Raw genomic sequence first — 13,975 nt, forward strand, 5'->3', positions numbered from 1 at the left:
GTAATTAAATAATATGAAGTAAAATCGCCAGCTACGGGTGTTCTTTTATATATTTAATTCATAAATGTTTTTTTGTATTGATTTTGCATTATTAATAGTTCGTTAGATTTTGATTATTAATTACCTTTAAATTATATTCAATACAAAATATTTATAAACAATTTGGTTTTTATATTTTGGTATATTTCATTTATTTTGCATGTGTTTTTATTTTTCATTTATTATATCGTTTGTTTGAATAATGAATTACATCTGAATTGTATCTAAAACAAAATATCTATGAACAATCTGAAAAGTTTTTATTTCGTTTTTATTTTTAAAACTTGGTAGTATATTCATTTATTTTGCATTAATTTTTCTATTGTTTATTTCGTTGCGTTTATTTTAATTATGAATTAAATTTGGATTGTATTTGAAATCAAACATTTTAGCTTTTTATTTTTTTGGTACGTTTCATTTATTTTGCATTTATGTTTATATTTCATTTAGGCCTACTGTTTTTATTTATTTTTATTATTAATTAGCAACATTTAAATTGTATTTAAAGCAAAATATAAATTTATTTACTTTATTATAAGCTATTTAATTTGTTAATTAAATATAAATTATATTCGAAGCAAGTATTAGCACTTGTATATCATTGCATTGTCGCTTTGGATAATGTAATGTAAATGTAATGTATTAATGAAAAATTTAGTTTTCATTTATTTTGTATACATAATTTATTTTGCATTTACTTTTATATTTAATTTATTTTAATTATAAATTAAATGTAAATTATATGTAAAGCAAAAAAAATATTATTGAAGGATTTCGTTTTTGTTTATTTGGCATATTAATTTATTTTGCATTCATTTTTATATTTCATTTATTACATTACATTCATTTTAATTCTGATTACATTTAAATGCAATTTAAATATTTAAGCATATTTAAAGCCAAATAGTCGTGAAACAACCAAAGCGTGACTGATTTTAAATACAGACCCAAGCGATGAGAGAAGGCGTCTGTCGCTGCTCTCAGCTTCACTCGTGTCCACACGGTGGCGCTGTTGAACTACAGTGGTTTCCAGACAGGGGTTCGGGTTATAACAGGCACAGGGGAATTAAGACATTTCAAGCCTTTCTGCATTGACGACAGTTAGAGCCAAGGGCAGCATATTTCCATTTCGCTTTTGAAGGATGAACTCTGCACTGTTTATGATCTGTTCTGAATAGTGGCTCTGTTATATTGTGTGGGTTGAGTTCGCTTCATACCTGATGAACTTTGCAGCGTTCACACTGCTATCGTCATTCATTGCTTACTATTAGCGTAAATATATCCCACAGTCCACAGCTGATGTACTAATGTTAGACACCTAATATAGCTGCACTGATGCTATTTATAAATGTCACGAATTAATTTTAAATATGTCGCATTACACTGGCGTTTGTTAATATTACAGTTAATAGCAAACTCCCGATCATAAATGTCAACGCTGATGTCACTAGCTTGTCATCTGATTGGTTGCGGCCACGGCTGCTACTTTCTGATTGGTTGCCGTGCTTTCACGTTTAGAGCTCTGCAGGAAAGTAATGGGAGTTACCTGATCGGTGGGCGTGGCCAACGCGGAGGGGCGTTTCCGACCATGTAACGTGATTGGCTGATGTCATAGTGACGTATAGGCTTGGGAGTGGGATCAGATGCTCAAAGTCCATCTAGCACATTTACACAGAAAATAAAAGTCGCGCAGTGGAATGGAAGAATGGAAATTAAGGCCATTTCACACCAAGAATCATAACTATAGTAGTGTTCACAGCAAAACATAATGTTCTGTTTATTAGAAGCAGGCACTACAGTTTAAAGCTGACGTAGTTAGGAGTTTCACACTTTAGAAAGTGGATCGGACCGAGCGCCAAAACACACTTGTTATAGCCAATCGGGAATAAGGAGGCGTGTCCATACGCGATGGGGAGGTGCTTGTGTTGCATAGAATGTTCGTGAATAAGGGGCGGGGCTATCAAATAAGGGCGTGGTCATTTTAAGTTGGGCGTGGGTTTTTTCATATTTTTTTCTCAGAAATCGCTTACTTACGGAGCCCCGCACATGACATGCAAGAAAAAATAAATAAATTGTACGCACGATTTACTAATTCGTTCCCTCGATGTACTAAAACGTGCACACGATTACTATTGCGTTCCCTCGATTTACTATTGAGGGAATGAATTAGTAAATCGTGCGCACAATTTATAAATCGAGTGAACGAAATAGTAAATAGTGCGCACCATTTATAAATCGAGTGAACGAAATAGTAAATCGTGTGCACCATTTATAAATCGAGTGAACAAATAGTAAATCGTGTGCACCATTTATAAACCGAGTGAACGAAATAGTAAATCGTGTGCACCATTTATAAATCGAGTGAACGAAATAGTAAATCGTGTGCACCATTTATAAACCGAGTGAACGAAATAGTAAATTGTGTGCACCATTTATAAATCGAGTGAACGAAATAGTAAATCGTGTGCACCATTTATAAATCGAGTGAACGAAATAGTGAACGAAATAGTAAATCGTGTGCACCATTTATAAATCGAGTGAACAAATAGTAAATCGTGTGCACCATTTATAAATCGAGTGAACGAAATAGTAAATCGTGTGCACATTTATAAATCGAGTGAACGAAATAGTAAATCGTGTGCACCATTTATAAATCGAAGGAACGAAATAGTAAATCGTGTGCACAATTTATAAATCGAGGGGACGAAATAGTAAATCGTGTTCACCATTTATAAATCGAGGGAACGAAATAGTAAATCGTGTGCACCATTTATAAATCGAGTGAGACGAAATAGTAAATCGTGTGCACCATTTATAAATCGAGTGAACCTAAATAGTAAATCGTGTGCACCATTTATAAACCGAGTAACGAAATAGTAAATCGTGTGCACCATTTATAAATCGAGTGAACGAAATAGTGAACGAAATAGTAAATCGTGTGCACCATTTATAAACCGAGTGAACTAAATAGTAAATTGTGTGCGCCATTTATAAATCGAGTGAAAGTAAATCGTGTGGTGTGTTTATTTTATGAGTCGAGTGAACGAAATAGTAAATCGTGTGCACCATTTATAAATCGAGTGAACGAAAATAGTAAATCGTGTGCACCATTTATAAATCGAGTGAACGAAATAGTAAATCGTGTGCACCATTTATAAATCGAGTGAACGAAATAGTAAATCGTGTGCACCATTTATAAATCGAGTGAACGAAATAGTAAATAGTGCGCACCATTTATAAATCGAGTGAACGAAATAGTAAATCGTGTGCACCATTTATAAATCGAGTGAACGAAATAGTAAATCGTGTGCACATTTATAAATCGAGTGAACGAAATAGTAAATCGTGTGCACCATTTATAAATCGAGTGAACGAAATAGTAAATCGTGTGCACCATTTATAAATCGAGGGAACGAAATAGTAAATCGTGTGCACCATTTATAAATCGAGTGAACGAAATAGTAAATCGTGTGCACCATTTATAAATCGAGTGAACGAAATAGTAAATTGTGTGCACCATTTATAAATCGAGTGAACGAAATAGTGAACGAAATAGTAAATCGTGTGCATCATTTATAAATCGAGTGAACGAAATAGTGAACGAAATAGTAAATCTTGTGTGTAATTTTTATAAACCGAGTGAACTAAATAGTAAATTGTGTGCGCCATTTATAAATCGAGTGAACTAAATAGTTATCGTGTTCACGTCTTAGTACATTGAGGGAATGAATTAGTAACGTGCACACGATTTAGCCTGCTATTTTTTTCCTGCATACTATGTGCGGGGCTCTGTGCTTACTCCACATTTAAATGCTCACACTCTTTTAAGTCGGGTGGATTCTGATTGGCTGTCAGTGGTTTTATTGTTAAACAGCTACAACCGTGTGATTCCAATTATATTAGTATGTCTTTATCCTTACAGTTGTGGTGTGGATTGTTAAATTTAGAATGACTTTTAATACTTTATCTTTATCGTTATAGTTATCATCCTTGGTCAGTATACATTTTAAATAACCTTTAAATAAGGCCATGGCATGTCCATGTTTAATTAGCTAAGTGCGTGCGAAACTCGTCTTTAAAAGGTTAGCAATCCATGTCAGATAATGTTTGTTGTGTGAGTGAAGCACAAGAATACAGCAAAGCATGTAAAATGGTTTAGTTCTCGATGGAACAGCAATTTATTTCTGACAGAAAACTCAACTTTTCGAAACAACACATTACAAGGGTATGTTTAAGATATTCTCAAAGGCTCAGTGATCAAGTACAACACATTTTGCTCGTATACTACATTTCCTTCAACAAAAAAAAAGAAAAACCAAGCAAACCTAAAAATTTCAGACCGATGTACAGTGATTGTACAATATTTCTGTTTGGCTCAAACTGGGCAAAAAAAAAATTAAAAATAAAAATAAACCAGATCGCTGCATCCATATTACAAGAGGCACAAAAGACAGGACATGCCCTACACATAAATGGCATCTGTGAACACTTTTGCGGCTTTGATTTCATTACGATGATTATGTTATCTTTCTTTGAAGGTTATCAGTGTAAACTATACCTGGAAATATAAATCGGCTTTTATTTTTTTACATTTTCTGCATGTAATAAACATTTGTTTGTACGTCAAGTCTTACAACACCATGCAAATGAAAACAGATCATTATTCATTTTTTTTTGTTAACCTTATACTGGGTTTTTCCCTCCAAAAATCACCCTGCACCGCCCATAATCAAATATCGTTCACAGACTGCTTAAATTATGATGAATAAAAACATGAAGTAAGAAAATAGTCTGATAGATCATGCAGCACATGCTAATCAGAAACAAAAGGTGACGAAGTTTAAAAAAAAAGGCGCGAGCGAACAATCAAAAAAGAAAATGTGCGTTACAAAACAAACGTACACAGCTTTTCTTCTTTGGTTACAAATACATTGTACAAACTAATTCACAGCTTCTTCCCCCATCCCGAACTGAAATTACAAAACGAACTGAAAAGCCAGAATTGAAGTACTTAGGGAAAGTATAGCGAGTATACTTAATAAAATCCGAAAGGAAAATACTTGATAACTGCTGCTCACCTGTACAACTGGCTAAACTCTTTAATACTTTACAATCTATACACACACACATGTACATTCAACCCCGAACCAACTCAACTATACAGGACTCCACCAGCAATGTTGTTGAATCACTTTTAGTGTTGGAACTGTGCCATGGGGACATTATTGCCTTGTTAAACAAGTATCTTACATTTCAGAAACCAAAAGAACGGTTCTTTAGATATACATATATAATAGATCTCTGTTACATTGTTCATTTACATTATGAAAATAGCAGCCCTCTAATAAATATACGCAAACAGTAAAACTAAACAGGACTCGTGCTGTAGGCTCTGCCAAGCTTCCCATGATAGTTGCTCTCCGTTTCCAGATCTAAATCGCCGTTTAGCTTCCTGCTAAATCTCCACTCTTTTGCATTTGCCTGCGCCTGCCAGCAGCCCGTTCCCACGGAAAGCTACCGCACCCATCGTGGAGCCAAATTAGCTTCTCCCAAAATGATTGTCTAATACGGGGAAAGCCAAGCAGCACGTATAACGAAGCATGGCTCTCCGCAATTAGCAAACCAAAGTCTCTTTTGCAGATTGGATGTTTTTGTGTTTAGTTTTTTTTATGATGAATCCGGCGATGGCGGGCCTTCACGCTGTGGACACGTTGGGTTGCGGGGGCAAGGCCACGAGTGTGCTTCCTTCCTGCAGGATGGTGCTGACCGCCGTCTGCGGGGGTGAAGTGCTGCCGAGGTGGTTGAGCTGAGAGGTGAGCTGGGTCAGCTGCTCAGTGTTGGCCAGAGATTTTAATACTGCGTTTTCCTTCTCCAGAACTGAGTTCCTCTCATAGAGCTCCTTGATCTGCTCCTTCAAGACCTCCACTTCCTCGCGCACCGCGTACATTAAATGGCTCTTCACAAGATCCTGAGGAGAAGAGCACAGCGATGGTCAAGGAAGTGTTTCAGATGCAAGTTCTTGGATTGTTTGGTGTGTGTTTGTGTGTGTCATGCCAGCTTCTGTGGCTATTTTTACGGCAAGAAAAGATTTTCGTAAATTATATCAGATCTATTTTTGCTTAAAACTCTCAAATGATAAATTTACCAGCACTTGTGTTATATAACATGTTTTAGTTTTTTTTTTTAAAATGGAAGACCTTTTTCTCCTAACAATGGGATTTATTACATTGAGTCTGTTCATGATAAATGCAAGTTATTATAAATGTACTCCTGATATTTATTCAAGTTTCATATGGATTTGAAAAACTTTCAATTTACTGACTGCAAAAATGGCACGTGGTATAACAATAAAAAAAAATAAAAATAAAAATAAAAAAAAATCACTAAGTCAATAAAAATAAACAGATAAAAGTAAAAGGTTGTACACATCCTGATCCTTTTCCAAAAGGCATAAAAGTATTGTTTACAAATACCATGAATTATTAATTGCACCATACTGTATTAAGTTTAATTACCTTGTCATAAAAGGTCAAATTATTTGACATTTATTGAACTTCAGAAAGTTTTCTTCTTATATATATATATATATAGTTTTATTTATAATAAAATCATGACAGTTATATAAACTTAACAGTTCTTTCCTTTATGCCCCAAGTAAAATATTATTTTTAATTCACTGATAAATGCATTAACATATTTGAGAAAAAAAGAAAATAACTAAATAAAATACTCACCATAGCTTGCTCAATTTTGTTATCAATGGCCACAACACTGGCGCCAGAGGCACTGCAGAAAGAAAACAAAGACTATGCTCAAAAACATGAGTTTACATTGTGATCTCTTCCGAGGAATATTTGTCAAGTCCCGTCAGGCTCGTTACATCATATCAGTGAAATCACACTTCCAACTAACAAGTGCGCCGAATGGTACATTAAGATGACATTTCCTTGTTGTGCTTATCAGCAGGTATCATATTAAATCACACACGTGTTGAGTGCTCAGAGATAAGAGAAACCAGGCATGCACATCCAAAACAACCTGACATTATTCCATTACGCATGAGGAATATCTCCACAACTACTGCAGAATACTAAACATAGAGAGCATTAAGACGTTCTTCAGTACTGTTAGTGCCGTTCACACAGAACGCGTTCTTGCTTCCCATCAGTGAAAACGCGCGTCAGGCCCATGGGTCGCGTGTTTATGTCCAGTTAAAAACAGTACATCTATTATAAACGCTCCTGGAGACTCTCGAGCTCGGTTTTACTCCTCGTTCCGTCTTTTGATTGCGCAATAAAGCTCCGTGAACGGCTGCTTTGATTTCTACCATCAAATCAGTCGAGGCTTTAAAGTAAACTGATACTAAATAACTACACTTCGCTTAACAAACACCTCGCATGCAGGAGAGGTTTAGTATAAATGTACAACCTGCACGTTTTTAGAAGTAGATGAGCTCAAACACTGCGTACGTGACGTACGTGTCCTTATGGGCTTATCCCGCAACACAACACAACATTCACCAATCTAACATAATAATAATATCACATAATAAACCCACATTTAACACAAACGTTTTTACAGCAATCATACTTAACTAATAAAACTAAGAAACGAAGCGTCTTTTCTGAGAAGACACCCAAAGCACATCAGAAGGCATTAAAGAGTTTATCTCAGGAAAATAATGAAAAAAGCATCGCGTTTCAACCCTATTATAAATCCATAACGTTTACCTGCATCGTGCTCTGTATGATAATAACCTCCCCGAGTATGAAGGAGAGGATCCAGGAGAGTACGGCAGACAATAACTCATTCTGCAGCGCATGTTGGTAGTCGTTTAGTCTCAGATACACAAGTGTGTTACTGTTAGTACTGAAGGCGCTCTTCGGGATTTAAGGAATCTGTGCTCTGTCAGGGGCGTGGCCGCGAGTGACGTCACCCGAGAGGCGGGGCCACGCGTCAGCAAGCATCCTACTCGTGTTTCCTCGTCTGGGATTGGGTCGGGAGTTCCCTTATTAAAGTTTATCTTTATTTTTATTCCGAAATCCATCTGAAAGCTGAATAAATAAGCTTTAGGATAGGATAGAACAATATTTGGCTGAGATACAACTATTTGAAAATATGGAATCTGGGGGCGTGCAAAAAAAAAAAAAAAAAAAAAAAAATCAAAATACTGAGAAAATTGCCTTTAAAGTTGTCCAAATGAGGTTATTAGCAATGCATATTACTAATCAAAAATTAAGTTTTGCTATATTTACGATAGGAAATTTACAAAATATATTCATGGAACATGATCTTTACTTAATATCCTAATCTAATGATTTTTTGATTAAAATTTTTGGGATAATTTTGAGATATTTTTTGTATTTTTGATTTTTTTTTGAATTTTGCTACAGATATTTAACAGCGACTTAAGACTGCTTTTGTGCTCCAGGGGCACATTTTAGGAAACAGTCAGGAAGATTTAGAAAATACATTATTTGAGTGATTTCTGAAGGCTCATGTGATGCTTAGGATGCTGGATGTTACATAAAAAAATGTAAAATAAAACAAAACAGTTATCTTAAATTGTAACAATATCTCACAGTATTACCGTTTTAGTATATTTCTGAACAAACAAATGCAGCTTCGGTAAGCAGAAGAGACTTCTTGAATAAATCAGCAAATAAATACATAACCTTTGAAAGAAAAACCTAAAACTTTATAAAGTTTTTTTGAATTTATACAAACAGTTATTCAAAACTTTTGACTTGTAGTGTGTATATATATATATATATATATATATATATATATATATATATATATATATATATGATTTACAATGGAAAGGAAGATCCGTTTTGACTAATTATGCAAATACTTAACATGCACAAATCTGAAATCAATTATAAATTGGTTAAAAGTGAACAAAAAGCATTCCTTGAATTTTAAACTCTTTATATAAGAATTGGTCCCTAAACGAACACAAAAATGAATTCAACACACACACACAAAAAGGTCATTACTTGAGTGTTTTTCAATAAAAACGGTGTTATGTAATGCATTCAAGGACGTTGACCGCAAAGAAGTCACCAGCCTCCAATCTAATTTTGTGTACTCAGTGGTCACAAAAACAAGCTTAAGACTTTTTTCTGGGATGCATGTGCTTTCTAGATCTTATTCTCTCTCATCCTTACCAGGGATCCTGAACTGGATCGCAGGCATGTCAAACAGACGTGTACATGCAAACCAACACATGCAGCCGCAGATCACAGGTGTCTCCCAAACCGCATCAAGTGTCCCTAAATTTCACAACCTGTGCAACTAATGCATTCCCTTCAGGCGATAAACAAAACCTGAAAAGAAAAAGTGCTGTCAAAATGAACAGACGTATCCTAGACTACAAGAATCTTCCATTAAACGGCTGGCAATCAGAAGCTTTCACGTGTGAAACAATTTCATGAATGTATTAGCATAAAAAAAGCAGTCACTTCTGCAGTCCTCTCAAACCCCTTTCACAATGCACATTGGTCCCAGACAACTGCCGGAGTTCCTGTCGCCTGTGTGAACGCAAACACATCCCAGGATTGATTCCGGGATCGATCCCGGGTTGGGGACCTAGTAACATTCCCGGGCTCAATCCCGGAAGGTGCCCTGTGTGGACCAATGGCGTAACGGATGTGTCGTAGTGTTGACATAGCGGGTGTTTTCAATAGCTGTCTCTCATTTCGTAGGCTGCGCCCTCTGGAGGTCACAATCGAAGGCTGCATACGTCACCGAGGCCGTCTCATTTCCGAAAAGCAAACAGGACACTTCGAATGCGACCTTTCACAGGAATTCAGAGGACGCATGAGGTGTCTCCTTCTACAGATAACCCATAAATCTTTGCGTCACTGTAAACAAACGTCATTTATTTCTCTGTGGCTCATTGCATTAGCAGCGCAAAAGGTTGTGGGTTCAATCCCCAGGGAACACACATACTGGTAAAAAATAAATGTATAGCCTGAATGCACTGTAAGACGCTTTAAAGCATCTGCTAAATGCATAAATGTAAATGTTAATTTATTAAAAAAAAAAAAAATGGCGGCAATGGCAGATGTAACATTACACTCAAGTGAAGGTGTGGTTTAAATATGAGTATTTTCAAGTTCTTCTTTAAGTCGTACTACCTCAATTGGTAGATGTGGTAAACAGGATTAAAAGTGTTGAGTGATTTTTAAATTTTGAGAACAGTTCTTTAATAGCAAGGCAAGAAATTGTTAATTTGTTTAACCCTCTGGTATAGTACATTTAATTAGCATGAGAGCGCAACAACGCTATGAATGTGTTGGCATAGCAATGTGATACTTCCCGTTTCCTTTTCCGCCCATCCTACGAAGGCCATCTCGTTTAATTCTGGGATGAGGATACTCCGTATACGAATCTTTCAGAGGATGCGACGTCCAGAGGACGCAGCCTTCGAAATGAGACACAGCTAATAATTCAACCCTGCAGTGCCAGAGGGGCTAGTCGATGTTTTAAATGCAGAGAGTGGCATTCACGTAAAATAAATAAACAGAAATATGCGCAAACTGGACCGAATTGGAGACAACAGGACTCTTCAGTATCCAGTTGTGTGTGATCCAGTTGTGTATGAGCAAATTAAAAACTAAATGCAACAGCGTGGTTTCTCAATTAAGAAATCACAGGTAATAAGTCAACTCAAGTCTCTGCGGAAAAAAAATCCACCAAGTGCAGATCACAACGGAAAGAGCAGCAGCGGAAGATTAGAATGGCCTTTCTACAATTTATGTTACAATATATAGGGAACAAGCCACTCGGCTAACCCAGGAGCGTTACTGGGCAGTATGGACTTGTCTCCGTGTAGGAATGAGGAACATGAGTTATCAGCAGAACTGACTAATTCTGCCGAAGTTGCCGCTGCTTCTTGTACCTTGGTGTCCACCCGGTGCTTCCAGTCAGACAGTCGAAGAAATTTCCAGTGAAAGCAATTCAGGTGAGTTACATAACCATAAGCTATTGTGTTCCTCATGGACACATTGTAAAATGCTTCCTGCACTATTACGGGGTCCTCCAATATCATTGTGTATTAATTGTGCATTAAGCCAAGTTTGAGCGTTTAAAGTGCCTGTTGCCTTTACTTGGTACTTTGTCTGCCATGTATCACAAGTTTACCTCAGGTTATTAAAACCACATTGTGTTTTGTCTTAGCAGAATCCCCTCAACCACCCCCTGCTAAAAAAGCCAGAAAACGCCAGTCTAGGACTGAATTAATTGTGAAAGAGGTGAAGGACCTCTTTTTCTAAATGGACAGGGACTTTGAGGAGAGGGAACGTGTTCGGTTGGCAGAGCAGAGGGAGTATGAGAAGCGACTGAGGAGGGAGGAAGATGCTGCGCGAGCTACAGGAGACCCTAAACCGTTTTTTGAGTGAAATTCTACACTGTATGCCAACTCCAGCACACTATTATGTGCCCGCGTTCATCAACAAAGCACATCAGACAACAGCTTTGTTCACCCCGTTGTCATCATCCTCATTCCTACAGCTTGAGTAGGATTATGTGGTGTTAATAGTTAACTGTTGTTGTTTAGCAATTACTGAAGAATTTATAGTACTAGAGTTTTAGCATCTATATAAACAAAATTTTTAGTGTGCAAATTATTATTTATATTTGTGCTTTACTATATAATGGCACTCCATTATTTGCACTGTATAAATTATTAAGTAACCGACTGAACACTTGGTATGGTGTTTAGTCTTGTTTTTGTGGTGTAAAACATTTGTCTACTTGCTCTGGTTTATTTTAAATATATTTTGGCTCTAGGTCAACCCATTTTTAGGGTCTTTATTATATTATGTGCATGTGAGTACTTTTTGTACTTTCCTTTCCCTTAACTTTTTACATTGTTCATTTCTCATATATCGTGTATGTGCACTCCATTATTGCAGCAATGTAAACAAGTACAACAGAATTTATAGTGCTTCAAAAATAAATCATTTTTTATTGAGTCGTTGACATGTGTAATTTGTTTTTGTGTGTAATTTGCCAGCATTTAGTACAAATGGATGTGCATGTTACAGTGTAAACAAGTTAGAGGAGAGTCATCATAGCCTCCCGAATTACGCCCTCCCACTCCCTGGAACACATCTTTTGCAGGCTCTTGCAAAGCATCTGTGATGTTCCAGTCAGCAAGAAACATTTCTTCTCGCATCTCACAAATATTGTGCAGAACACAACAAGCAGCGACAACATCAGACATCAGAGCAGTGTTGCGCTTCAATAAGCACTGCCATCGACCTTTGAGTCGCCCGAAGGCATTCTCGACAACCATTCGTTGGTTTGTGAAACCCTTCATAATCCAGTTTTTGGAGGGGGTACACGCAGCATCATCAATTAAATGGACAGGAACCTCGACTTCGTTCACAATCATGGAGCTCTGTTTAAAAATAACAATGCAATATTGTAAAATGCTATTGTGAACATCCAATGTGGTTGCATACACTTGCATCTTGATCTAAAAAAATATCACCAGAAAAAAAACTACAGTAAATCAAACATTGCTTGCTTCACGGGGAAACAGGTAGCCACCCTGTTATTCTGCCATTTGGAAAATAGGAGAGTTGGACAACACAAGAGTGTCATGTCAGGCCAGCCCACATACACATCTGTGATGCTAGTTCAGGAGACATGGAGTTAATATCTGTACACGTGAAAACATACATTTCTGTAAAGATCACAATAGCTTAGGGACTACATCCTTACCAGAACTTGTGGTCGACAACAGCTTGAAGTACAATTGAATGCCATCCCTTACGATTGCAGTAAGCTGCAGCATCTTCCTGGGGAGCAATAATAGGGATGTGGCACTGGTTAATAGTAGTTGTTTTAGGTTAAGGGAACCCATTTATAGTGTTTTGAAGAGCTTCCCCTTTGGGCAAGGAGATGAAACGTTTGAAAAGCTTTCTCTTCAATGTCACTGTCACTTCGTGAACCAGCGTACAAATAGTCCACAGCCCCACACCAAAAAGACAACTGATTGTGCGGCACTCGCCAGGGGTAGCATAGCACCACAGAACAAAAGCCAATTTTGCTTCCAGCGTACGCGTTACGTCATTAACTCTCCGAAAAGAAGTCAGTATCGAAAAACATGTAATTTGAGCATTAGCATATTATACATAAGTAGCTGATCAGCTGCCATGTTTATAAAGCAATGAAAACACTTCCGCTTTGCTGCTTCTCCTTCTTCCCGTTTCTTAGCGGCATAGCGTTTTCGACTCGTACATTACACGTCACATCCTGATGTCACGTGTCATTACGGGACCTTTACGGGTTGTGTGTGAACGCAATTTTCGGGAAATCACTGGCAGTGTGAATAAACCAAAATCTAATGATCTGGGAAAAATTGCCGGGACACATTACCCATGTATTTTCCGGAATCTCTGTGGGAAAGGGGCTTTAAATTAGAGTCAAAAAGGTGTTGCAATCAAGTCGTCCCTAGTGTCCACTGCATCTGCTCTAAACTGGTGTCAACACCTGTTTATTGTCAAAATAGTTGCATCAGAATAGTGCATGTTAGTCTATATATACACCATTTCCAAAGGATCCGGAATTTGAGGAAACCATTTACAAATACATATATCTTGATCAAAATTCAGTGGAATTCACTGATATCCCACTAACTCTTGGCAGAAAAGGCAGTTCCTTAACTTGGAAATAAGATCCTTATCTTTTAATAAAGTGAATATCAACAAGATTGTGCCATGGAAAAATAAAAATATGTGAGCCTGGACCACAAAACCAGTCATAAGGGTCAATTTTTTGAAACTGTGATTTATGTATCATCTGAAAGAATAAATAAGCTTTCCATTGATGTATGGTTTGTTAGGAGGACAATATTTGGCCGAGATTCAACTATTTGAAAATCTGGAATCTGAGGGTGCAAAAAAATCTAAATATTGAG

At 36.8% G+C, this 13,975-nt stretch overlaps 1 protein-coding gene and 1 long non-coding RNA gene across 3 annotated transcripts in view; one reads left to right on the forward strand and one right to left on the reverse strand.

Moving 5' to 3' along the window:
* Window positions 1–4,185: 4,185 nt before the first annotated feature.
* LOC109047429 (TSC22 domain family protein 2-like) overlaps window positions 4,186–13,975 on the reverse strand; it is a 28,470-nt gene continuing 18,680 nt past the window's right edge. For both annotated transcript variants that reach the window (XM_042749885.1, XM_042749884.1), the window contains 2 exons: window positions 6,774–6,825; window positions 4,186–6,007 (listed from right to left, as the gene is read on the reverse strand). In XM_042749885.1, coding sequence (XP_042605819.1) covers window positions 5,735–6,007; window positions 6,774–6,825 — 325 coding nt within the window. In that variant the 3' untranslated portion in view covers window positions 4,186–5,734. The remainder of the gene's footprint in view (window positions 6,008–6,773; window positions 6,826–13,975) is intronic.
* LOC122141768 lies at window positions 10,120–11,427 on the forward strand. Its single transcript, XR_006158089.1, has 2 exons — window positions 10,120–11,011; window positions 11,230–11,427. It is a non-coding gene; the product is annotated as an uncharacterized LOC122141768 (long non-coding RNA).

The sequence above is a fragment of the Cyprinus carpio genome, chromosome B22, assembly GCF_018340385.1.
Source record: "Cyprinus carpio isolate SPL01 chromosome B22, ASM1834038v1, whole genome shotgun sequence".
In the NCBI taxonomy this organism is placed as follows: domain Eukaryota; kingdom Metazoa; phylum Chordata; class Actinopteri; order Cypriniformes; family Cyprinidae; genus Cyprinus; species Cyprinus carpio.